At 39.9% G+C, this 24,281-nt stretch overlaps 1 protein-coding gene across 10 annotated transcripts in view; it reads right to left on the bottom strand.

The window, feature by feature from the left end:
* The window catches only part of NEK11 (NIMA related kinase 11), a 349,893-nt gene that overhangs the window by 56,745 nt on the left and 268,867 nt on the right, over positions 1 to 24,281 (bottom strand). For 7 of the 10 annotated variants that reach the window (XM_079101289.1, XM_079101290.1, XM_079101284.1 and 4 more), the window contains one exon: positions 18,622 to 18,718. The exons of 2 other annotated variants lie outside the window; for them this stretch is intronic. In XM_079101289.1, the coding sequence (XP_078957415.1) occupies positions 18,622 to 18,718 (97 nt within the window). Of the gene's footprint in view, positions 1 to 10,811; positions 17,198 to 18,621; positions 18,719 to 24,281 lie in introns of those variants that run through there. One more of the 10 variants, XM_079101292.1, reaches the window with a different exon arrangement.

Below are 24,281 nucleotides of genomic sequence, written 5' to 3'. Positions count from 1 at the left end.
GAGATTCCTTAGAAAACTTGGAATGGAACCACCATTTGACCCAGCTATCCCACTCCTTGGCCTATACCCAAAGGACTTAAAAGCTGCATACTACAGAAATACAGCCACATCAATGTTCATAGCTGCTCAATTCACAATAGCCAGACTGTGGAACCAACCTAGATGCCCTTCAATTGATGAGTGGATAAAGAAACTGTGGTATATATATACTATGGAATATTACTCAGCCATAAAGAATGATAAAATTATGACATTTGCAGGCAAATGGATGAAATTGGAGAATATCATGCTAAGTGAGATAAGCCAATCTCAAAAAGCCAAAGGACGAATGATATCGCTAATAAGTGGAGGTTGACACATAATGGGGGGGAGGGAAGGGTTAGAGTTAGGGTTAGGGAGGGGGGCAAGTATGGAGGAAGGAACTACTGTATAGAGGGTAAAGAGGGGTGGGAGGGGTGGGGGGAAGGGAAAAAAATAACAGAATGAATCAAACAACATTGCTCTATGTAAATTTATGATTACACAAATGGTATGCCTTTACGCCATGTACAAACAGAGAAACAACATGTATCCCATTTGTTTACAATAAAAAAAAAAAAAAAAAATCAAAAAAAAAAAAAAAAAGAAATTAGTAATCAAGCCGTAAAAAGACAAGGAGGTACCTTAAGTGCATACTACCAAGTGAAAGAAGCCAATCTGGAAAAGCTACATATTGTACCATTGTAACTATATAACATTCTGGAAGAGGCAGAACAATGAAACAGTCAAAAGACCCATGTTTACCAGGGTAAGAGATAAGAAAGGGATGAACAGGCAGAGCACAGAGTATTTTTAGGGGAGTGAAACTAATCTATATGATACTGTGATAATACATATCTTTATGTTTGTCCAAACCCACAGAATGTATACCAAAGATAGGCCCCATAGTAAACTATGTGCTTTGGGTGATTATGATTTATCAAGTGCAGGTTCATCAATTGTAGCAAATGTATCACTTTGGTGGGAGATGCAGATAATGAAGCAGGCTGCACATGCGTGGAGGTAGGGGGTCTGTGAGAAATCTCTGTACTTTCTTCTCAGTAGGCTATGAACCTATAACAGCTATATAAAATAAAGAGAGGAGGAGGAGGATATGATGGTGGTGGTGGTGGTGGTAGCAGTGGAAATCTTGATTTCCCTAGTCAGCGGTTATCTGATCTTGGAGAGTTTGACAGATTTATAGAAATCAAGTGCCAGGTGGGGTCACAGAAAGCATGGCAGTTTTGTAGTAGCAGGAGACACCCTGAACCCTCCAGAATGCTAAGAGAGAATTGTCCAGGAAATAGTAACTGGAACAAGAGATAAAGGAAATAAAACCCTTGGCCGGGGCATTATGAGCTACATCCTTTCACCTGCCCTGCTTCTCTCAAAACTCAGTCAGCCACTTATCGGATTTTTGTTATGAGAAATATCATAATTTCTTGGGACCAGAGCACTTCTGCTGACAAAATACTGTAAAAAACAACCCTTTCTTCTTTCTTCTTGTGAGACCATGCAAAAGCAGAAGCACCCGTCTTATCTGAAACTTCTTGTGCCCATCTCATTTCTGGTCTGATGTTGGTGAGGTCACACATTATAATGTGATACATGATACACGTGAGCTCAGCTTCCTGGCACCAAGTCAGGTCTGTGACCAAGTACTAGAGCAGGCTTCATCACACAGCATAATCAACAGTGCAAACAGGTCGGGCCATCTTTGGCTTGCTTGGGAAAATACATTCCATGTCTAATGTTATTTGTATACTGAGAGACCTAGATAAGGGGTTGGATCTCTTCTGGCCTCCCTGGAGAGTTCACTCAGTTGTCTGCTTCCAATCAAAGGATCTGCTCTTTAACTGCTGGACTCAAGAATTTGGACAATTTTACTTGCAGAGGCACTGTTTAGAAACCTGAGTTCTCACTCTGTATTTGGATGACAGGTAGAACAAATTAAGGCGAGCTATTGCCCTCCTCTCTCTCCACGCTGTGCAGCACCATGACAGTGGGGTCATCAGCATGGGGGTGCCTTATCAAGAGACTCTGGGCAATAACAAAACCATGCTAAGAGAGATCTGTATGGACCTCACTGAGTGTCTTGGACCAGCAGTGGTCAAGACTCAGGTTGCAGAGCAGCTGGCAAGTCAGAAACTGCACCATCCAGAACCCAGGATCTGGGCACAGGGGTGGACAAACATTCCCAGTAGGAGTGCATCAGGCTTGTCTCTATCTGTCACAAGTGACGAAAAAGACTACAAACCAAGCACTGCCAGTCATTTCTGTTCCATAGATACAGGCCCTTTGGGAGGCATTTGATGGTACCACTATAATAAGTATAAGTGGTTTCTAGAGACTCATGCCTACCCCTCTGGATTGGAGAGAAAAAGTCCCATAAGGAAATTCTTATACCATAAGTTAAAAAAAACTCTCGTATTATGGGTTAAATTGTATCCTCCCCGCCACACACAAAACAAAAACAAAAACAAAACACCCCAGTGTTGAAGACCTGACCCTGAGAACCTCAGAATCTGACCATATTTGAAAACTGGGACTTGAAAGAGGTGATTAAGTTAAAACAAGGTTGCAGGGTGAGACTTAACCCAAACCGACTGGTGTCCTTATGAGAAGTAGTTGGACACACAAAGAGACACCCATGATGCACATGTGTATAGGGAAAGACATTTTTCTCACTGTGAAGACACAGTCAGCAAGTAGCCCTCACTGTGAGTTGAGAAGAGACCCTTCAGGAGAAACCCAGCCTCCAGTACCTGATCTTGGACTTTGAACTTCCCAAACTGTGAGAAAGTAAATTTCTTTTGCTTAAGCCATGGTATCTATAGTATTTTGTTGTGGCAGCCCAAACAGACTCATACATTTGATTTTTTGATGAGTTCTGAGCAGTGAACATTTCAATCTCCATGTTATAATTCTTCTATTTACTTATTTGCTACCTTGTTTATTTATACTCTTTCATTTCACAAAGCATTTGAGGAATTCTAAAAAAATAGTGTATAAAATATTAAAATAATTAATTGAAACCAGTGTGAAAAGAAAGTCAACAAAGCAATAATCTAAGAGTAATATTAATATAGAGAAATTCTACAATATAATCTTAGAGGGGAGAGGAAAATTTGATTGTATGATTTCTGGTGGCCAAAGCACAGAACAAAATATAGTCAGAATGCCCACCTAGCTAAGCCCTCCAGTCACTCAATCCATCTGCTTCCCAGATGCTAAACCTAGAGAGAAAGAATACTGTGGAGTGGAGGAGGAGGCCCCGACAACACTGCACAGTACAGAACCTGACGAGGAACTGACAGTGGCTGTCTCTGGCCACATCCTTAAGGCAAGTCAACAGCATGAGCTGTAAGCACATTCAGGACAAAAGCTAGAGGTGAAAACCAGAGGGTAGAGGTGACCTCTGTCCTCAAACATAATCACGGTCATGGAATGGGTGGATTCAGCTGGGAGATTTAGAAGATGAGGAGAAATGGGTGGTGTCTGTCTTTTTGCAGCAAACCTCTATTAATATGGTATCTTACCAGCAGGTTTTTGATGAATGTTGGAAAGAAAAAGAGTTCATGATGGTTTCTATGGCAGGAACTTAGAAATTCTGGAATGCATAATTTCCAGAAGGAAGCATCTCCCTGGGATAAGGAAAGGGCTAGCATTTTTTATATTTGTTCTAATTAGTTATACATGAGGGTAGAATGCACTTTGATACATCATATATATATATGGAGTACAATTTCTCATTCTTCTGGTTGTACATGATGTAGAAACCCACTGGTAGTATAGTTATATATGTACATAGGGTAATAATGTCTTATTCATTCTATTCTCCTTTCTACCCCCATACACCTTCCCTCCCTTCAACTCCCCTCTACCTAAAGTAACTCTTTCCTAGCTCTCCCCCTCTTATTGTGAACTAGCATCCAAGTATCAGAGAAAACATTTGGCTTTGGGATTGGCTTAGTTCGCTTAGCATGATATCCTTCAGCTCCATCCATTTACCTGCCAATGCCAGAATTTCATTCTTCTTTATGGCTGAGTAATACTCTATTGTGTATATATACCATATTTTCTTTATCCATTCATCTGTTGAAGGGCACCTAGGTTGGTTCCATAGTTTAGCTATTATGAGTTGAGCTGCTATAAACATTGATGTGGCTACATCACTGTAATACACTGATTTTAAGTCATTTGGGTATAAACCGAGGAGTGGGATAGCTAGGTCAAATGCTGGTTCCATTCCAAGTTTTCTGAGGAATCTCCACACTGGTTTCATAATGGTTGCACCAATTTGCATTCCCACCAGCAATGTATAAGTGTACCCCACATCCTCACAAACATTTATTGTTGTTTGTATTCTTGACAATTGCCATTCTGACTGGGGTGAGATGAAATCTTACGGTAGTTTTGATTTGCATTTCTCTAATTGCTAAAGATGTTGAACATTTTTTTCATATGTGTTGATCAATTGTATTTCTTCTTCTGTGAAGTATCTGTTCAGTTCCTTAGTGAATTTATTGATTGGGATATTCGTTTTTTTGGTGTTAAGTTTTCTGGGTTCTTTCTTTATAAACTCTGGAGATTAATGCTCTATCGGAGGTGCATGCACAAAACTCAGCTGAAAGACAGGTACTAGAACAGAGAACTAACAGATGAAAAAGTAGGCCCAGATCTTCACAATGTTGGCTCAGGATCTGACTTCCTTAACAAGATTCCTAAAGCACAAGAAGTAAAATAAAGAATCAATAAATGGAATGGATTCAAACTATAAAGCTTCTTTTCAGCAATGAAAACAATAATGTGAAGAAGAGAGCCTACAGAAAGGGATAGCATTTTTGAGATACTTTTATGACTCAGATATTAGTTGGCATTTTAGTCAAGGAATAACAATGTAGTCCTTAAGAAATCTCATATGGAGCTGAGCTCAATACAAGGATCTCTGAGCCAGCTATGATGCAGATCGAATGGCCAAATTTGGTCCAATTTCTACAACATAATCTTGACCCTTTCATCCTTTTTGGCAGGGACCTCTGTACCTGTTGAACACTCCTTAGTCACACCAAAGCACATGCCTGCTCCTATAAGGTGAATCTTCTATCCAGCCAGGCTTCTATGGGCACAGGAAGACAGAAACACCTGCTCTTTCAGAAGGACTTGAAAATACCATGGTTCATTATTCTTCCACTTTTTTCTAAGGTTTTGCTCATTATTCTGTGCTTACTGAGAGTGCCTCAGGCTGTTCCATTTACACACTCAGGTTGCACAAGAATTACTTGCCTACGTGGACCTTTATACCCAGAGGGGCTTAACAAAGGACAGCTCTGACTCCACCCCACCTTATCAAAAGTCCAAAATAATATTTGTTTATTATTTCCTTGTCAGCATCTTCATTCTTTACTGTCAGAGGAAGCTGCCTCTTTTCCAAGATCCCATGAATTGGGATCCCAGATATGACAGTTTATTTCATGCCTAGGAAATAAGAAGCTTGTGTTGCATGCTTTCTCTTTCCAATTTGGCAAACTGAACACTATTAGTCAAGATAATAAGTAGAGCAATAAACATGAGACTTCCTGCTTAACCTGGGATACCTGGAGATGTTAGGGTTTTCAGCATCAGACAAGTTATAGATACTCCAAATAATATTTGAATAGTTATATTAATATACTGCAAAACCATTAATGAAATACTTGGAAACCTAATTCAACAATACATGAAAAAGATCAGACAACATTGTCAAGTTGGTTTCATTCCAGGGATACAAGGATGGTTCAATATATGCAAATCCATAAGATAATACACATAAATAAAACTATAAAAATTATATGATCATCTCAATAGATGCAGAAAAGGCCTTTGACAAAATTAAACATCACTTTCAGATTAAAAACCCTGAAGAAGCTAGGGACAGAAGAAACTTATCTCAACATAATAAAGGTTATATATGACCAATCCAAAGTCAACATCATACTAAAAACCAGAAAGCATTTACTCTTAAATCAGGAACAAGAAGGATGTCCACTTTCAGCACTCCTATGCATTATAGTATTTGAAATTTTAGTGGAGCAATTTGGTAAGAGAAAGAAATCCCTATTTGCAGATTATGTGATCCTATACTTAGAAGATCCTAAAGGTTTCACCGGAAGACTTCTAGAGCTGATAAGCAAATCAGTGAAAGAGCAGGACATAAAACCATCATAGAAAAATCAATAATCAGTAGCTTTTCTCTACATCAATGATTGATCCTCTGAGAAAGAAAGAAGGAAAACAATTCCATTTACAATAGTTTTTAAGAATTCCAAGGAATAAATTTAACTTAGGAAGTAAAAGATCTCTTACAGGGAATGCTGAGGTGTCTATGTGAGAACGAGGGGAAAGCAGATGTCAGAAAACTGGAATGAAGCTGGGGACAAACACCATTCTTCAGACTGAGAGATCTCATTCTTTGACTACTTGGAGGGACACTGGGAGACAGTCTTGGCCATCAGGACTCTTAGAAAGTCTCCTCAGTTCCATTCAAGAGTTGCCTTGCCAGAGCTCACATCCCGTACTGTACCCAGGATACTCAAGCTCGGCCTCCTCGAGCCAACTGGCACAACTACCTGTAGGCTGTCCCGGCTTCAGTGCATTTTAACCTGGTGATCAGCCCTTGCTGAGATCATACACAGCCTGCTCCTCTCTCTACCCAGTCCTGCTTTCTGTCCCTACATAGATGAATCCAGAGAGTCAGTCCTGCCTAGGAAGTTTTCACATGAAAATCATCTTGGAGCCTGCATTCCAATGACTCTTCCTGCAATGGATAGCTGAAGAGCAATTTTTTAAAGAGCAGGGATGCTTAATGATTAATTTGAAATTGCTTATGTTCTTATGACATGATGCCTTTGTCATCAGCTTCCAAATCTTTAGAAAAGTCAAGAAGATTTGGCTGAATCAGTGTATTAGGGAAAATGAATAAAGAGGCTAGATTTTCACTCAGACTCAATATGGTACAAAATAGGGACAATAGAGATAGAAGGCCACAGAGATCATCACAAAACCCAGGAATTTGCAAAATTCTCAAGAAGAGTTTTGAACTACTGTGGGGGCATATATGAGGTTTGAGCCAAAGTTGCCTAGACCTGTGGGTGCAGGGACAAACTGGCTGACAAATGGGTTATGTGGCTAAATTTTTCTTCACAGAAAGGGGTTAAGTCACTCATAGGGCAGGGAAACAGACACAAAAGGTCCTCTCCAGGGAGAAGCGGTCAACTGAGAAGTGCATGGCTATATCCATCCCTTTGGAAAAGACGGGATCCTCTGAATTTCAGGTGCTGGCTCCACTAAGGTGGCACTTCCAATCTTGTGAATCACATGTTCAGTTGTCCATTCTCCCCAGTTAGATTATAAGGGGCTTCTTTGTTGTGTGCCTCATAGTACAATGCCTCATATATAACAGACTCAGGAAAAGTACAATTAATTGATTGTAGACCTTGAGACAGCTGATCAAGAGTTTCAATTTGTTCTTTAAAGGACCTCTTAAATCATCTATGTAAATTTAAGACCACTGTTATTTGTTAGTTATCAAGTCTTCCTATGTATAAGCTTTTGTTGTTTTGAAACAACAACCATGTGCTGGTTTCAATCTGCTGTTCCTTCTGAAAAGTTCCCTGATACTGACTTCATATTAAAGAAAGAGAATGTTAGAGGTATAACTAACACCTCTTCAGTGATTTTTGGAAAGAGGACAAGGAAAGAACCATTATGTCATCTGTTTCTCCACTGAAGAGTTATTTCAATCAGTGAGAATGAACTTTATTCATAAGGCGATGGATATTGGAAATTTGGAAAAAGCAAGTTCTTAGTTCAACAAGGGAGACGCCTGGACTGAATGAATGAGATGCTGTCAAAATACAGATGTCAAATATCTACCAACACAGAAAAGTATGTGAAAGGGCATAAAATTTGAGAGCAGACAGACTAATCTCAGAGCTAACTTGGGACCTGGGTGTTTCCCCTTAACCTCTTCTATATCACAGATTCTTCATTTCTAAAGTGGGTTTGGCATATACTTAATACTACCAAATGGGACCAAGTAGGTTCCAGAGCAAGATGTTAGGTACATAAACAGCTTGCAGTAGTTAGAGGCTCCTTCAGAATTCTTATGGGTCCCAGGCTTTTGGGTCAATCAGCTCTCACTGTCCCCATTTCACCCTGGCAAAGCTTATCGCACTGGTTTTTAATCAGAATTATCCAGACTTCTATTTGGAAATGTAGACTTGCTACTTACAAATTGCTGACAGAGGGAAGCTTTTGTAGTCTACTGAAACACAACATCTTTACATGCAAAATGGGGAACCTGCCCATTTCACAAGTATAAGGTGAGAACCACATGGAACAGAAGGTGTCTGGCTTAGCACATTCCCTGCACAGAGGACAAAAGTACTGAAAGCAATCTTCCATCCACATAAAAATTGCAGTGACTTTGGTTTGGTTAAGAATCTGAGTTGATACTATCAAACCTTGGGACACTTTCATGTTTAACTTTCTAGCAAATGTAATGCTCCACTATCATTTTTACAAGTGATTGCTAGGGCAGCTTGAACTGTATCAAGTTAATGAGAAGGACAATAAAGGTCATGGACTTCTCAACTTCAATTTAACCTCCCTTGGGCAAGGTCTTTTTGTGATTAAAAGTGAAAGAAAAAATCTCAAGAACTTGTAAGTCAGCTACCCAAGACTGAACCAAGTGACCTCAGTAACACTGAAGTCAAACCTCCTTGTACCTTCTGCAGCCTTTAAATAGTTTGCCTCAGCCCTTATCTCAGCACTCTGCCAGGGCTGTTTTCTGACCTTGTTAAGACCTCTCGGACAGCTGACATGGAAGTTCAACAATGAGATTGCCAGGAACTCATCCCAGCCTCTCAGCACTCAGCAAAGCTCTGCAGTCACAACAAGGAAGGCTCTGCAGACACAATTATTGAGTGCCATCTGGCTATGACACACACACACAAAACACAGAAACCAGTTTCAAGCATCCTACAGGGCAAGCACTTACCAACCATATTGACACAGTCAAGTTGATGAGTGTAGCCTGTTAAACATACTAGGGAGCTAGACAGCTTCTCATCTTTTAAAAAGAAAATCCATTGGTGCATCATGATTCTACATAGTAGTGGGATTCACTGTGATACATTTGTACATATACATAACATAATTTGGTCAATTTCACTCCCCAGAGCCTCCCCTTTCTCTCCCGCTTCCTCCTTCTGATCCCCCTCCTCTGCTCTGCTTACTCATGGTCTCCCTTAGTTCCTCATCGTCCTCAAGAGAGATCATATATGAAATGCCTGTTACAGCAGAAGCAATGCCATGTGGGAATTGTTATGGTTCGGATCTGAAATGTCCCCAGGAGCTCATGTGTCCAACACTTGGTCCTTGATGTAGCAATGTTCAGAGGTGGGGCTTTTAGGAAATGACTAGATCATGAGGGCCCTGACCTCATCAGTGGATTAGTTATTGATGCACTCATCATTTGAATGAACTATTGCAAGGTGGTGGAAACTACAGGAGGGTAGGACCCAGGTGAAGGGAGGGGGTCCTTGGAAGTGGGTCCTTGGGGGGACTATATGTTGTCTCTGTGCCCCCATCCCCTTGCTGCTTCCTCTCTCAGCTTCCCAGTCATCATAAGGTGAGCAGCTTTGCTCTGCCATGCCCACTCAGCTGTAAAGATGAAAGGAAGGGAAGAGGGTGAGGGATCAAGGATAGAAGTTAGTCTCTTTATGTATGCTTTTCTTGTACATTTGACTTTGAACCCATGAAAATATGTTGCAGAATTAGTAGATAAAAGTAATAAAAACAAAAGCCAGTTCAAAATATTTTGAAAAAAAGAAAAAAAAAAAAAAAAAGAAACCAATAAACTTGTGTATAGGTAATGGAGAGTAGGGATTCAGCCAAGCAGAGACCAGCACGTGCCTGTGAGGGAATTACTCACAGTAATCAGGTGAGGGAAGGAGACCTGAAAAGGTTAGAGAATAGCACTCAGAGCTCACAGGGCCAAGAATGGTGCCTCTTGACACCTTCACTCCTGCCAATCTGGTAAAACTGATAATTCACTGGCCTCTGGATAGTGTACACTGAAGGGTCTTGCCTTAGTAGTGAGAAACAATCATCTTTAGCCTAAATTTTGCCCTAGTTTCATATAATGAAGCTCAAAAGTAAGACCCTCAAAGTAACAAACTATTTCCAAGTAACTCTATCCTAAAATCAAGATCCAGACTACTTATTGGAACACAAAAATATCCTGCACCCAAACAAGGTAAAATTCATAAAGTTAAGGAAACTAAAATAATTAGTATAACTGTATTCTACTTGTTGAAATAGCTAAAAAAAATTAAACATGTTAAGGAGAGGCAGGAAGTACACACACACACACACACACACACACACACACTCTCTCTCTCTCTCTCTCTCTCTCTCAAGTCAAATGTCTAGAGATGAAAATTAAAATGTCCAAGATGAAAAATACAATGATTGTTCCACTCAATTTTGCTATGAACCTAACACTGCTCTGAAAATAGCCTATTTAAAAATAAATAAATGCATGTGCATGCACACACACATATTAAATAATATTAATTTTAAGTAATATTAATAATTAATAAATATTAATATTAGTAAACTTAATAATATTAAATAAGATTAACAGTGGAATTAAAAAATAGTAAATTTGAAGACATAGCAATAGAAACTATCCAAAACAAAATAGAAGGGAAAAATATTTAAAACAACAAGAACAAAGACTAGAGTTTTTTAAGGACACTTTTAAGCGGCCTAACATATGTATAATTGTAAAGGCAAAGACATACATTCCTGCAGACAAGTATTTTGGTCTTCCTGTGCTCTCTACATGAAATGGCAATATGAAGGTGATTTAAAGTTGTATTACTATAATTAGAAAATTTCTCAGGAACCAAATGCTTTTCCTACCATCAACTTCAAACTCAAAAAGTGGGCTCAGAAGCTTCCCAGACCCTCAGGCCTTCTCCATGGCTTCCCATTCCCAGGCTGAGTCTTGGTGTGGTGGATTCAGTTCCTAATAATCTCAACTGAGCATGACAGTGAAGGCCACAGCACCCCCGTTGTTCCCAGGCACCAACACCTCTCAGCCACTGCAAAATCCTGACAAGTCCTTGACAGTGAGACCAACAGTTTAGCCTTAAACTTCCCTAGATAGCAAGTTCTTTTAACATCAGACTTAGTGGAGCCAGGAACTTTAAGGATAGCTGCCAGTGAAGTACCTGGGTCTTCAACTCAAAACCCGATTTACCTTGTTACAACAAGGATTCAATACACGACCATCCATAGATCTAGATCCCTATCCACAATGGCTATCCAATTACTATTGGCGTCTGTCATGCTATGATAGTTCCACTTATATGACATTCTGGAAAAGGAAAAACTAAAGGGACAGAAAACAGATCAAAGATGCCAGGGGCAGTGCATAATAGAGAAACTGACTATAAGGGGTAACACGAGTGATTTTGAGGGAAGAAAATCTATAATCTTGGTTGTGCTGTGGTTATATAACTATTTGCACTTGTCAAACTGATGAAATTATGTACTAAAAGGTGAGTTTTATTAGAATTTTATATTTTATATAAATAAAAGTGATGCTTTGCCAATATTCATAGAACTAAATAATAAAAAGGCAAGTTTTACTGTATATAAATAGTACCTTCCTTATTTAAATGGAAAGCAAGTGAGTTTTTCAAAGCTTAAAAACTTGAGTCTTTGGAGCCTTTACAACACAAATATATAAATCTATTCTATGTAGTACTGAATTTTATTAAGACTGATTTCAGTTCACGCTTTGGCAAAATATGTCTCCCCAGGGGGAAAGCCCTATTGGTCAATGCTTCTCCAACTTTAATGTGTATATAAATCTCCAGAGTTTATTAAAATGCAGATTCTGAGTCAGGAGGCTAAGAATCTGCATGTCTCACAAATTCCCAGGTGATGTCAGTACTGCTGGTGATGGAGCACACTTTAAGAAGTCAGGCCTGAGACATTAACTAATAAAAGCACGAGACAGGTAAAGCTGTGGCTGAGGGAACTTTTCATTCGGATTTAACAAGCCCTTCATGGCATAATACATTGTCTTGGCATGTGAGTTAAGAAATCAGTCTCTGGGTGACAGAGTGCCACTTACTCTCCTCAGAGCTGAGAGCTACCCCGCTGTCATTCCACAGGACTTCCTTCTTAGCCTCAGTGGGGACCTGGATTCAGGCCTGAACTTGAATCCAAACTTGTGGTGGTTAAAAAAAAAAAAAAAATACAAAACAAAACAAAAAAACAAAATACTTCCACAGAAAATCAGAAACCAAGTACTGAGAGTAGAGATTTCAAGAGGCCCATTAAACCACAAAGACCCATCCATCTGTCCATCTATCCATCCATCCAACCATCTATCTATCCATCCACCCATCTTTAAGCAGCAACCTCTCCTTCAGTGTACATGGGAACTACTCAGTTGGAAAGGAAGTCAATACTGATTTCTTGTCATTCTGTCTACATTTCAATGACTTTCACTGATACCACTTAACAACTGTGAGCTAAGAGCCTCCTGTGCCCCAGCAGGGACATTCATTTGTGGAGTGGTCTGCCCACAGGAGTAAGAAGTGGCCATGGCAGGAAGCCAAGCATTGGAGGATGGTAAATGGTTGGCTTTTATATTCAACAACTTTCTGATATTTTCCCAGAACTGGCATTGGTTCTCCTTTTTTTGGTGCTAAAAATTACTGAATAAGTGTCTTCACAAACAGCTTCTTCACCCACAGATACCCTCAGGTATAAAACATCTCTTAGCTTCTAATGCACAGCAACACCTTCAGATGTTTGGCTTGGGGCTTTTTGAAAGGAAGCAGCTGCAGACACTAAACATTTATTATAAATTGTTGATACTTATTAAGTATTTACTATGTGATATAAACCCTGCTTAGTGCATTTCACACATTTTCTCAACTCACCCTAAAAACAACTCTGTGAGGTAGGAACCATTATTAGCCCCACTTTATAGATGAGAAATCTGGGCACAAAGAGGTTGATTAACTCTTACAAGGACACATGCTAGTCAGCAGTAAATAGTATATAAAATCCAGCAGTCAGTCTGCTGCACCTTCCCTCATGACCACTGTGCTCAATTCTAGTCCATGGCTAACTGCATCTACAAATACTTGCTAAGCCCCAGAGTACCCCAGCTGAAAGAACTTGATGAAGGATGGAAGTATGATCCCCAGATGTGTTGTTCCCCAGCTTCCTCACAGAGCTTTGCTCTCTCACAATAGGAAATGACTATGCCTGTAAACCACCAACACTATAAGCCTTGACAGGCACTGATTGCTAAGCTGCAACATGTGTTCTTACCTTGATCTTGCCTTTACTTATATAAAGATGGGAGAAGTCTGTGTAGTGGAGAGGTGTGACATAGAAATTCAGTTCAGTTTTGTACATCTGGAATTTGAGATGTTTAATGGACATCAGGGGAAAATGTCAAAGAACATACTTGCATATTTACTGAATAATAATGAATAAAAGATATGATAAACAACTTTCTTTAAAGTAATATGGGAGAACAGGTGAAGTATAGAAAAACTGGACTGGCCATGGGTTGACAAGTGTTGAGCTAATTGGGTTGATGAGTCCATGGTGGTTAATTATACTTAATTAGTACTTTTGTATATATCTGAACCCTTCCAGAATTAAATTTTTAAATTTCAGAAGGTCATACAACATTGCTGGTACATAACACCATAACAAAAGTGCTATCTGGATCTATGATAAGGAAACACAAAGAAACAACTGCCTATACTCTTCAAAATGTCAATGTCATGAAAGACAAAGAATGACTGAAGAACTGTTCCTGAATAAATGACAATAAAGGCACATATGCCACATATGATCCTGGTTTGTATCCCAGATCATGAAAACAACTGCCATTATGGATGCTGTGGGGACAATAAAAGAAAAAAATTGAATATGGATTGGTGCATTTAACATCAGTATGTACCTATTAAATTCACCAAATTTAATCATGGTACTATGGTTGTATAAGAGAAGACTTTGCTCTTAAGAATCACACATTTAAATATTTAGGATGAAAAACATGTTGCACAAAGTTTGTTCTCAAATGACTCAGTAATAATAATAATAATAATTTATAAGTATATATTATATACACAGATATGAAGAGAGATTACATGAATGTGGCAAAATGTTATCAATTGGTAAAGCTAGGTGAAAGTGTTCATCATGTTCTTCTTTAACTTTTCTATAAGCTTGACATTTTTAATATTTTTAAAATTAACACAATTAACCTGATATAATCATTATCCCCTATATACATTCCTTACCTTCTCTTCCCTTTAGTGGGAAAAAGCTATCTTAACTCCTTAGCAATGTGCCAAGTCTATTTGATTCATTTAAATTGCCACCTGTATGCATCGCTTACACGTGTTCATCACTTACTCATCACAAGAAGACCTTGCAGCTAGTCCCCAGATGCCAGGCCTACCATTGGAGATTGTATTTCAGCTATGGCTGAAGAGAAAGTCTTGCACAGTCACAGCCCCTTTCCTGAAGTGGCCTACACCAATGTCTGAGTGACTTAGGTTTTCACCCTCTCGCCCCAACTCAGGACAGTTCTGTAGGGCCACCCAGCTTCAGAGCTCCCTATGGGGCCATTAGAGACTCCCACTGAAGCCGTATCACAGCTTGATACCCCGCGGCCAGTCTGCTTCCTTCCCCCTCCTTTTACAGGTATCAGCTACATGAGTACTCTCTCAAAAACCCTCCTCCCATATTAACCTTCATCTCTGCATCTGCTTCCCAAGGATTCTGCTGTGGCAATAATATTACTATTTTGCAGAGGAGGAAACTGAATCTTGGAAAAATAACTCGCCAAAGGTCAGAAAGTCATTTATTAGTGAAGCCAAGTCATTGATTACAAATCTGCTGACCTCTGCTTCTCCTCCATTCTCTACCTTTCCAAATCCTATTCCTCTATGAAGGTCAATGTCAAGTTTCCACTACTCCCAGAAGGCTCCTGACTTCCCTTTCTAACCTTTGCGCTCTCACCATCTGTTTGTTCTGTTTGGTACATGATCATCGTCCCACATGGGAACTTCTGTTAACCATCATTTCATATTACATAACCACTGATTGTCATTTAACCTTTTACACTTAAAGTATTGTACTTTCTTAACATTGTGATCTCTTTTGGGACAAATGTCAGTCATTGGTCTTCTTTGCATCCCTGCATTTGCTGTCCACAGTGTGAATGTTATAGTTTAGATCTGGAATTCCTCCAACAGCTTATGAATTGAAGACTTGGTTTTCAGTTGGTGGCACTATTGGGAGGTGGTGGAAGCCCGAGGTAAGGTCAACTTGAAGGAAGTAGATCATTGAGGGTGTGTCCTTGTGTGTATCCTGTCCCAATCTCTCCCCCTAGCCCCCTCACTCTCTCTCTCTCCTAGCCACGATGAGCTGAGTAGCTTCATTCCAACATGTGCTCCCTACCTGATGTTCTGCATCACCACAAGTTTAAGAGCAATGGAGTCAGTCAACCATGAACAAAACCTCTGTAACTGAGCCAAGGATGAATTTTTCTTTCCTAAAGTTGATCTTCTCGGATACTTTGTCACAATGATTGAAAGCTAACTAACACACTGAGCATGCAGTGTATCACCGCAGTGAAAGAACAGCAAGGTCTTCTTTCTCTGGCTGTGTTCTAAATCTTGGGCACTAAGGAGATACAACATGCACAAAAGATACACAGCTCTGCAGCCTCAATTTCCTTTTTGTCTTTTCTGGAATGTCATAGAGCTTCATGATATGGGATCATAAGGGGACAGCGGGTTATTCTTCTAAAGGAGTAAGCCCATTGACATGAAAGAAGCCCAGACTATATTGGTCCACATTAAAAAATGAGCCAGAAAATACTTGGTCAGATTCAGTCAAGCAATAAGGAAAAAAAATATACCAGGAATAAAATAACTAGAATGCATCTTGGTCATTTATTTTGACAAAACTACTTTCATTTTAATTACTTAGAACATTTTATAAAATGCTAGCAAATGGGACATTGTGTATTTTGCAAAAGTAATGAAATCTTAGATCAAAAATATGACACCATATTATTAACTTTCTAAGGATGAAATAAGTGAGCTGCTTTTGTTCTCTTTAAAGATTATCAACTGGGAGATTAGTAAGTTCTTCTGCATTATCTTGTCCTATCAAGAAGCAGTGGAGGTAAGTAGAGATAGGAAAGATTATTCCAAAATCCCTCACTTCCAATTTCTGGGAATCACTTGTTGCCATGGTAACCATGTTACTGAGACCACTGTGATATAGGCAGGGCTTGAAAACAATAAGTGTCTAAACCTATTAAAAGTTTTAGGTTTGGAAATAATTTTCAGCATTATTTTTTTCTCCTTTGCTTTCAAACAATAGCCTGAATGACAATATGTTATATTGCAAGGTCAATGCAAACGCAAATCAACCAAAATAATTGCCAAACTTTCCTAATTATTCAATCAGAATCAATATAGGTAGTAGATTTTAGAGAGAAATTCCTGAGTTGGAACATGTATAGTAGGGGCTGGCAAAGTATACAGCCTCCAGGCCAAATATGGCCCACCATCTGTTTTTGTACCTCCTACGAGCTAAGAATTATTTTTACATTTTCAAATGGTTGAAAAAAAGGGGTGAGGCTGGGGGTGTAAATCAGTGGCAGAACTCTTGACAACTACACACAAGGCTCTGGGTTCAATTACCAGTACCACACAAAAAAATTAAATAGGAATATTTCGTGATAGCTGAAAATTATATGAAATTCACATATCAGCCTCAAAATAACATTTTTCTGAAGCATAATCATGTACATTTATTTACATATTGCCCACGGCTGCTTTTGTGTTACAATAGCAGAGTTGAGTAATTGTGACAAATCATAGGCCTGCAGATCCTTAAATATTTACAGTTTATTCCTTTACAGGGAAAGTTTGCCAACCTCTGATCTAGAGACATGGGTTGTATGTGAGATGTTGGACTAGGAGGACAAGTATCTCTTCCTTGGGAACTTGCGCTTTTCCCGAGATCTTTTGCTTCTTCCATCCACTGTTGCATGTAGGGAGTTCAACTGTATTTTTGAGGAGACCAAATGGAATACTATCTGTAATGGTTTAAATTGTTTGTGTTCCTTCCAAAATTCATGTTGAAACTTAATCCCCAATGCAAGAGTATTAAGAGGTGGAGCCTTTCAGGAGTGTATTAGGCCATGGGGGTTCCATCTTACAAGAATGGGTTTAGAGACTTTACAAAAGGTCTAGGGGGAACCCTTTGCCCTTTTCTCCAAGGTATCATCTTGGAAGCAAAAGCTGACCCCCTCACCAGATAGCAAACCTGCTCATGCCTTGACCTTGGACTTCCAAACCTCCATACCAGTGAACAACAAATTTACACTGTTTGCAAATTACCCAGTCTCAGGTATTTTGTTATAGCAGCAAAAGAGGACAGAGAATTTGGTACAAAGCAGTGGTGTGTTACTATAACAAATACCTGAAAATATGAATGCAGCTTTGAAACTGGGTGGTAGGTAGAGGCTAAACTATGAAGTATCATTCTAGCAAGGGCTTGGAGGAAGAGGAAAGTTATGGAAAGAGCTCAGTCTTCTTAGAGATGATCTAATTGTGAACAGAACACTGGGTAGAAACTATGGACAGTAGAGACTATTTTGATACAGTCTAGGGGGTAAATGAGGATGTTGTTATGGGAAATTGAAGAAAAGGCTCTCCCTGTTATAAAGTAGCAAAGAATCTGGCTGAACTGTGTCCATGTCCTACAGCATTTTGGAAGGCAAAACTTGCCAGTGATGAAGTAGGGTATTTACCAGAAGATATCTCTAAGCAAAGTGTTGAAAGTGTTGCATGATTTCTTTAGACTGCTAACAATAAATTGTGAGATGAGAGGAATGAATTAAAGATGGAATTTTAATCAAAACGGAAGGAGAACTTAAAGATTTGGAAAATTCTCAGTCTGACCATGTAAAGAATAAAAGAGTGTGTTTGGGAGAGAATACCAAGGAGATCTACGCGGGGAGAAGGAAGCCAGGTGCTATTCATCAAGACAATGGAAGGGTGATCCCAAGGTTGCTGCCCCAACACAGGCCCAGAATGCCAGGCCTTCAAGGTAGAATGGTGTCCATGGAGGGATCATGGGTCTTGTTGCTCAGCACTGCCTCAAGTTTCTGCTCTGTGCGTCTGGACACAGTTCTCTTTTGCCCTTCTACCCTCCACTATGTAAGGAGCAGCAACAAGGCACCATCATGGAAGCAGAGAGAGCCAGTCATCACCAGACCTGAAAACCACTGGCACCCTGCTCTTGAACTTCCCTGCCTCCAGAACTGTGAGAAGTAAATTTATGCTTTTTATAAATTATCCAGTATCAAGCAATTTGTCCTAACAGCTGAAAGGGACTAAGACAGCACTGCTTGACTCAATCACACACTTGGTCAGTACGTTCTAATACTGCACTCTGGTAGGGGTCAGGCAACATGCTACTCACTCCCTCATGTGTTGCATCTTGGTCGTGGCCATTGTGCTGTTGAAAATAGCTGGTCCTGGAGACATGTCCGCAGCCAGGCTGGTAATGGTCCTTGTGTCTGAAAATCAATTCACAGTCCTTACTGATTTCATCAGCACTCCTCCAACCTCAAGGTGATGTTCAAGGGCAATCAGAACAGAAGCTAATGTACCTTTGTCACAGGTAATAATACATTAATTAGAGATGAATTCAATTATAACATGCACATTAAGGAGATTTATTTCAAATGATAAGATTATTTACAGTTTCAATATGTACAAGGAATTATAGGACCAAGCCTCTCTCAAAAAGGATTACTAAAATTAAATAGAATATCCTTATTTAAGAGATGAATTTTTTATACTAGAAACCTCAGAGGGAAATGTCTTTACAGATAAGCAAACATTCCTGGGGAGCCTTCAGTCATTGTCATTTAGCAGGTATAGATATTCATTTAAATAACTAGGAACTTTTCTAATACACTTAGCTTTCCTTTATGATAATCTTACACTTGACCATCAGCTTTTTTGCAACAGAAAGCAGAAAGCTGACTAGCAGGTCATCTGCAGCCTTGAACTCTAGCAGAATGGAGTAGAAGTCCAAAGTTAGGTTGGGAAGGTAAGGAGTTGTTAATGAAAGCTGAGATGTTAGGAAAACCCTCAGAAAACATGTTGGGATTCCAGGAAAAGAAACAGACCACTAACTGAAGCAGCACTACTTTCCATTAAGAAATGAAACCTGACTGGAGTCCCAGCTACTCAGGAGGCTGAGGCAGAAGCATTGCAAGTTGAAGGTCAGCCTTGGGCACTAGTGAGACCCTGTCTCAAAATAAATCTTACAAAAGGCTGGGGGTGTGGCTCAGTGGTAGAGGCTTTGGATTGTCTTCAGTACTGAAAAGGAAGAAAGGGAGGAAAGAGAAAGAGATGAGAGAGAGAGAGAGAGAGAGAAAGAGAGAGAGAGAGAGAGAGAGAGAGAGAGAGAGAGGGGGGGAGGGAGGGGGGGGGGAAAGGAGGGAATGAAGGAGGGAAGGGAAGAAACTAAACCTGGCTTATGAGGGCTCAGGGTAATTCAGAGAGCTTGGTCTAAAATTCAGTCCCTGTGCTCCTTGAGCTGGGGGCCTTATACCTCATCGGTAAAAATCTAGGAGCACAGAGCTCTCACTTACAAACCAGTTTCAGTTTCTTTCTTTCTCTTTCGCTCTAATTATATAAATTTATAAGTTATATCCATGCAGTTGCTATGTCAGAGAAGAGACCCATATTGTGAAATTCCTGCTCTTTTTTCAGGGGATCTCATATAATACTGTCTGATTTAAGGACCAACCAAGGAAGCTGGGACCAGTCTCCATTTTACATATTAGTGAAGGATTTTATTCTTTCACATTTTTAAATGTGAAAAATCTAATGCTAATTTCTAATACATCCTCCTTTTGCACATTCCCTGAAGGCATGCCTTCCACTTTGATACCATTGAGATGACTATTTTGCTGCTTAATTTTGTAAAAATCCTGAGCTCTCCTCAGGCTAGATCCCCAGGCTAGATCAACAGGTATGACTTTGAACAGGGCACACTACCATTAGTTCCCTAAACAACCCATTCTTCTTAGTACATGACCATGTCAAAGACACAAGTCCAAAGAGACTGCTCCCCTTTCTCCATTCCTGGGAGGGAAACCTGCCTCAGCACTCACTGTCATTGAACAGAAGCATCATCTCAGCTCTCACCTTCCCACCAGCTCTGGCCAGAACAGCTACTTATTCCCAGGGAAGACCTGCGGGGTGGGGAGGAAGGCTTAGAGGTCCACTCCATATTCATGTGGGCTGCTTTCTACAAACATTTTGCCTAGGACCTGAAAAGTTACTAAACCACACCATGTCAAGTAACCCTCATGTGAGCTCAAAAACCAGCCCTGACAAGAAGGAAAGGTAAGCGCTGCTTTCCAGTCTCCCAGAGAATGCTGGCACAGTCTGAAGGCTTATGCAAATAAAGGTCAAACCAATTTCTAGGAGAGCTGCAGGTTATTTTAAGCTGGCCGCTGTTCCCATCAGAAGGCTCTCAGCATTGCTAGGAAAGATACTAAGCCTTGAACCCAAGGGTATAGAACAGGGGAAATATAATTCCAAGCAACAGAGTGGGCAATGCTTGGGGCTCAGTGTTCCATACTGGCCAGTTTTCTGACCTCTTTATCTCACCTTCTAATATGAACAGTGATTGCTTTATGTCAGAGGAAAGGACAACACATTTAACAAAGATAAAACAACTGGGGCTAGAACTGAAGACATCATCTAATCGGTTATTAAATCCCAGAGTGTGATTTGCTTCTCAAACTTTAATGTGATGTGAATCACCCAGAGATACTGTTAAAAAAGCAAATTCTGATTTAGGTCTGAACAGAGCTGGGGATTCTCTATTTCTAATAAACCTACAAGTAATACCAGTGCTACTGGTCCTGGGACCACACTGAGTAACAAAGCTCTTAGGCCAGCTACAAAACTTATGGCATCCAGTGCTAAGTGGCCATATAGGGCTTCTTGTTCAGAGAGCAAGAGAAAGCTGTTTTCTTTCTTCTACATCTGTTTCTGCACCTGTCATGGTGTGTTTTTTTTTTTTTTTTCTTTTTCTCCTGAGTATTTAATGTTCCTCTCCCTCAGAACCAGAATACTTGCAGGAAGCCATCCATGACTGGTATGAGAACCAGGCGAAGTTTGAGCCATTAACCAGGAATGCCTGGCCTTAGGAACTCACAGTCAGATATCCACTGTTTGAGAACACCTGAGTCATGTGGTATCCTGTGTTAGCTCACTGCTCAGTGGAGATGGGAGTGACCCACCAGAACCAAATGGCCTGCTTACCCCAACCCCTATCTTGTTTTTCTCAAAGAAGCTTCTACCAGTTGCTTTTGATCTGTACCAATATAAATAAAGTAAGCGGGGGTTTCTTCCTTTGTTAGAGCCAGACCCTTCTGGACAGCCCAACTGGTCACAGCCCTGCTCTTAAAATATTCTTGCCGTCTGTCTTATATTTCTGATATATAAATTTCACAGTTTTTATATCACAGCCAGTCCATCCCTCTGACAGGAACCCTTTCCCTTGCCCACGCAGGACGTGAGCTAGAGATATTCTCAAAGGGAATGCAGACATAGCCTGTGAATGACCCTGACTCTTCCCTACTTGTGCCCAACACCCCTCTGAAGATGGAGATGGCAGTGGTCACCAGGCTAGGTTTAGGGAGAGGCTGATGGAGGACACTTCCCCGAAAGGGATCTAGAAGTGAGACAGCACATCAACAAGGCTTTAAAATCCTGGCATATATTCCATTGGACCATTGTGAGCATCACTCACAAAGCACAAATTCAAAGATAAAGTTTCATTAAGCTCCAAGGGTGGGGTCCCTCCTGAACCCAGGGTCCTATGTAATTGAACTCCTCACATACCCATGAAGGCCTCATTCCAGAGCTTGGCTTTCTTAAAGATTTTGCTTAAATATAGGTGAATCCTTAATTCCCAAGTTGATTTTTTAAATTAATTTTCTCTTTACTAATAAGAGAATTGTCATACATTTGAAAAATAGTATCTATGTGTGAGACAGATACTATTTTAGGTGCGCTTGTGAGTTCAACCATTTCCTACAATAACTTCACACACCCTCTCCCACCAAAGATCTAGCCACCATCTATCTACTTTTGATGGCCTTTGTTTTTGCTTCATCTCCATCTTTTTCTAAAGAACAGTGAATCCTGGTAAGAAGTATTCCTTAAGCAGTATTTTTCTTCTGTCAGTTTCTAAAACTAAAGAATATCCACTGACTAACCACCAGACACAGCTCTTACCAATGACAATGATGATTTTTTAAAAGTGGTATGTGTAGCTGTGTATAGTGATGCATGCCTGTAATCTCAGTGACTTAAGAGGTTGAGACAGGATGATCCCAAGTTACAGTCCAGGCTGGTGGAACCCTGACTCCAAAGAGGGAGTAGGGGGATGCTGGAGATGCCCCTGGATTCAATCACCAGTTAAAAAAAGTGGTACGTGTAAAACTGACCACTCTGCTCTGCCACTTGTAACTTTCTTCTACTCACTCACTGCTCAGGCTGGCTGCTCCCTAGGAGGGGAGACAACCCCAATAATACACAGGGAGAATGTCCATTGCCACGCTGTCTGAGCAGAGGAGAGTGTCGCTGTGCTCAGATCTCAGACCATTGATTGACATTAAAAAGAAAAAAAAAAAAAAAAAAAACTTAGGATTCAGAATTCTAGAAAGAAAATGGTGGGAGAAAGGTCACATGGACAATTTGAGCATTTGCTTCCTTTTCCTCATCCCCATTACTCCCTTTTCCAGAACAAGTGGGAACTTTTATGAAAACAGAGCTACAGAGAGATGTCAAAACCACTAGTTCCACTGAGTTTCCTGTCAGCCAGGTCCACTCCTCCCCCTAGTCATTCAGACTTCCTCAAATTCTCCTCCCGGGCTCTCTGGTCTGCTCTCCACTGTTCTTCCCTTTCCTTGGTTTTATCCTTCAATTCTTCACCCCACCTTTCCATCTTATGTCCCTTTGTCTTCCAGATTCAGAAGTGTAAGTTTTATTTCAGGCTTTGAATCTGTTTATTGCTTTTGCAGACTTGATTTCTATCCAGATTCATTCTGATTCATCATTAACAAGGAAAAAGCAAACCACCACTAAATCAATAATAATAATGGCTAAACCAGATCCTGGGCTAAACATTTCACCTGTATCATCTAGGTAAGGTTCCTAGGAAATAGATACATTTTTCAGTGAGGAAGGTGAGGTATTAAGACATTAAATAACTTGAGCAATGTTATGCAATGGGTACATTCCATGGCTGGAACTTGAAACCAAGCCTTGCTCTATTTCATAGTCCTGGATGTTGGCCACCTGCTCTACGCTGCCTAGTTAACATCACTCGGTGAATAACCACTCTTTGTGACCCCTGAACTGGGTGCTAGTTGAGTGGCTACTTGCCACATTTTGCATTTTAATACTCTTAGCTATCAATGTCAATCTCTCCCTTACCCTTTCCAACTAGTTAATAAGCTCTTTGAGCTCAGAAATCATGTCCTGTTCATCTTTTTTAAAACATTTAAATTTCCTTTTATGTTTATAATCCAAAAGTGTTAATTACATTGATACTGTACAACCATCACCACTATTTCTAAAAATGTTTCATCATCTCAAACAGAAACTCTTTGACTATTAAACAATAACACCTCATTTTCTTCACCTTCCTGTCGCTGGTGGTCTCTAAGCTACTTTCTGTCTCTATATATTTGACTGTTCAAAATACCTTATAAGAGAAGAAACAGACAATATGTGACTGTTTGTATCTGGTTTATCTCAATTCCATGTTGTATCATGTATCAGAACTTCCTTTTTATGGGTGAATAGTATTCCATTGTACGTATATAATACATTTTGTTTATTCATTCATCTGCTGATGATCAACTGGACTGTTTCCATGTTTTGGTTATTATGAATAAAGATCATTGGCTTTCAAATATCTCTTTGAGTTTCTGATTTTTACTTTCATGGTACATACCTAGGAGTAGAATTTCTGAGTTACATGGTAATTCTGTTTATCTTAATGAGGAGCCACCAAATTGTTTTATACCTGCACAGAGATTT

The sequence above is a fragment of the Sciurus vulgaris genome (assembly GCF_902686455.1).
Source record: "Sciurus vulgaris genome assembly, chromosome: 10".
Classification (NCBI taxonomy): Eukaryota; Metazoa; Chordata; class Mammalia; order Rodentia; family Sciuridae; genus Sciurus; species Sciurus vulgaris.
Note: the sequence above shows the minus strand (reverse complement) of the source record. Positions and strands in the feature narration are given on the sequence as shown.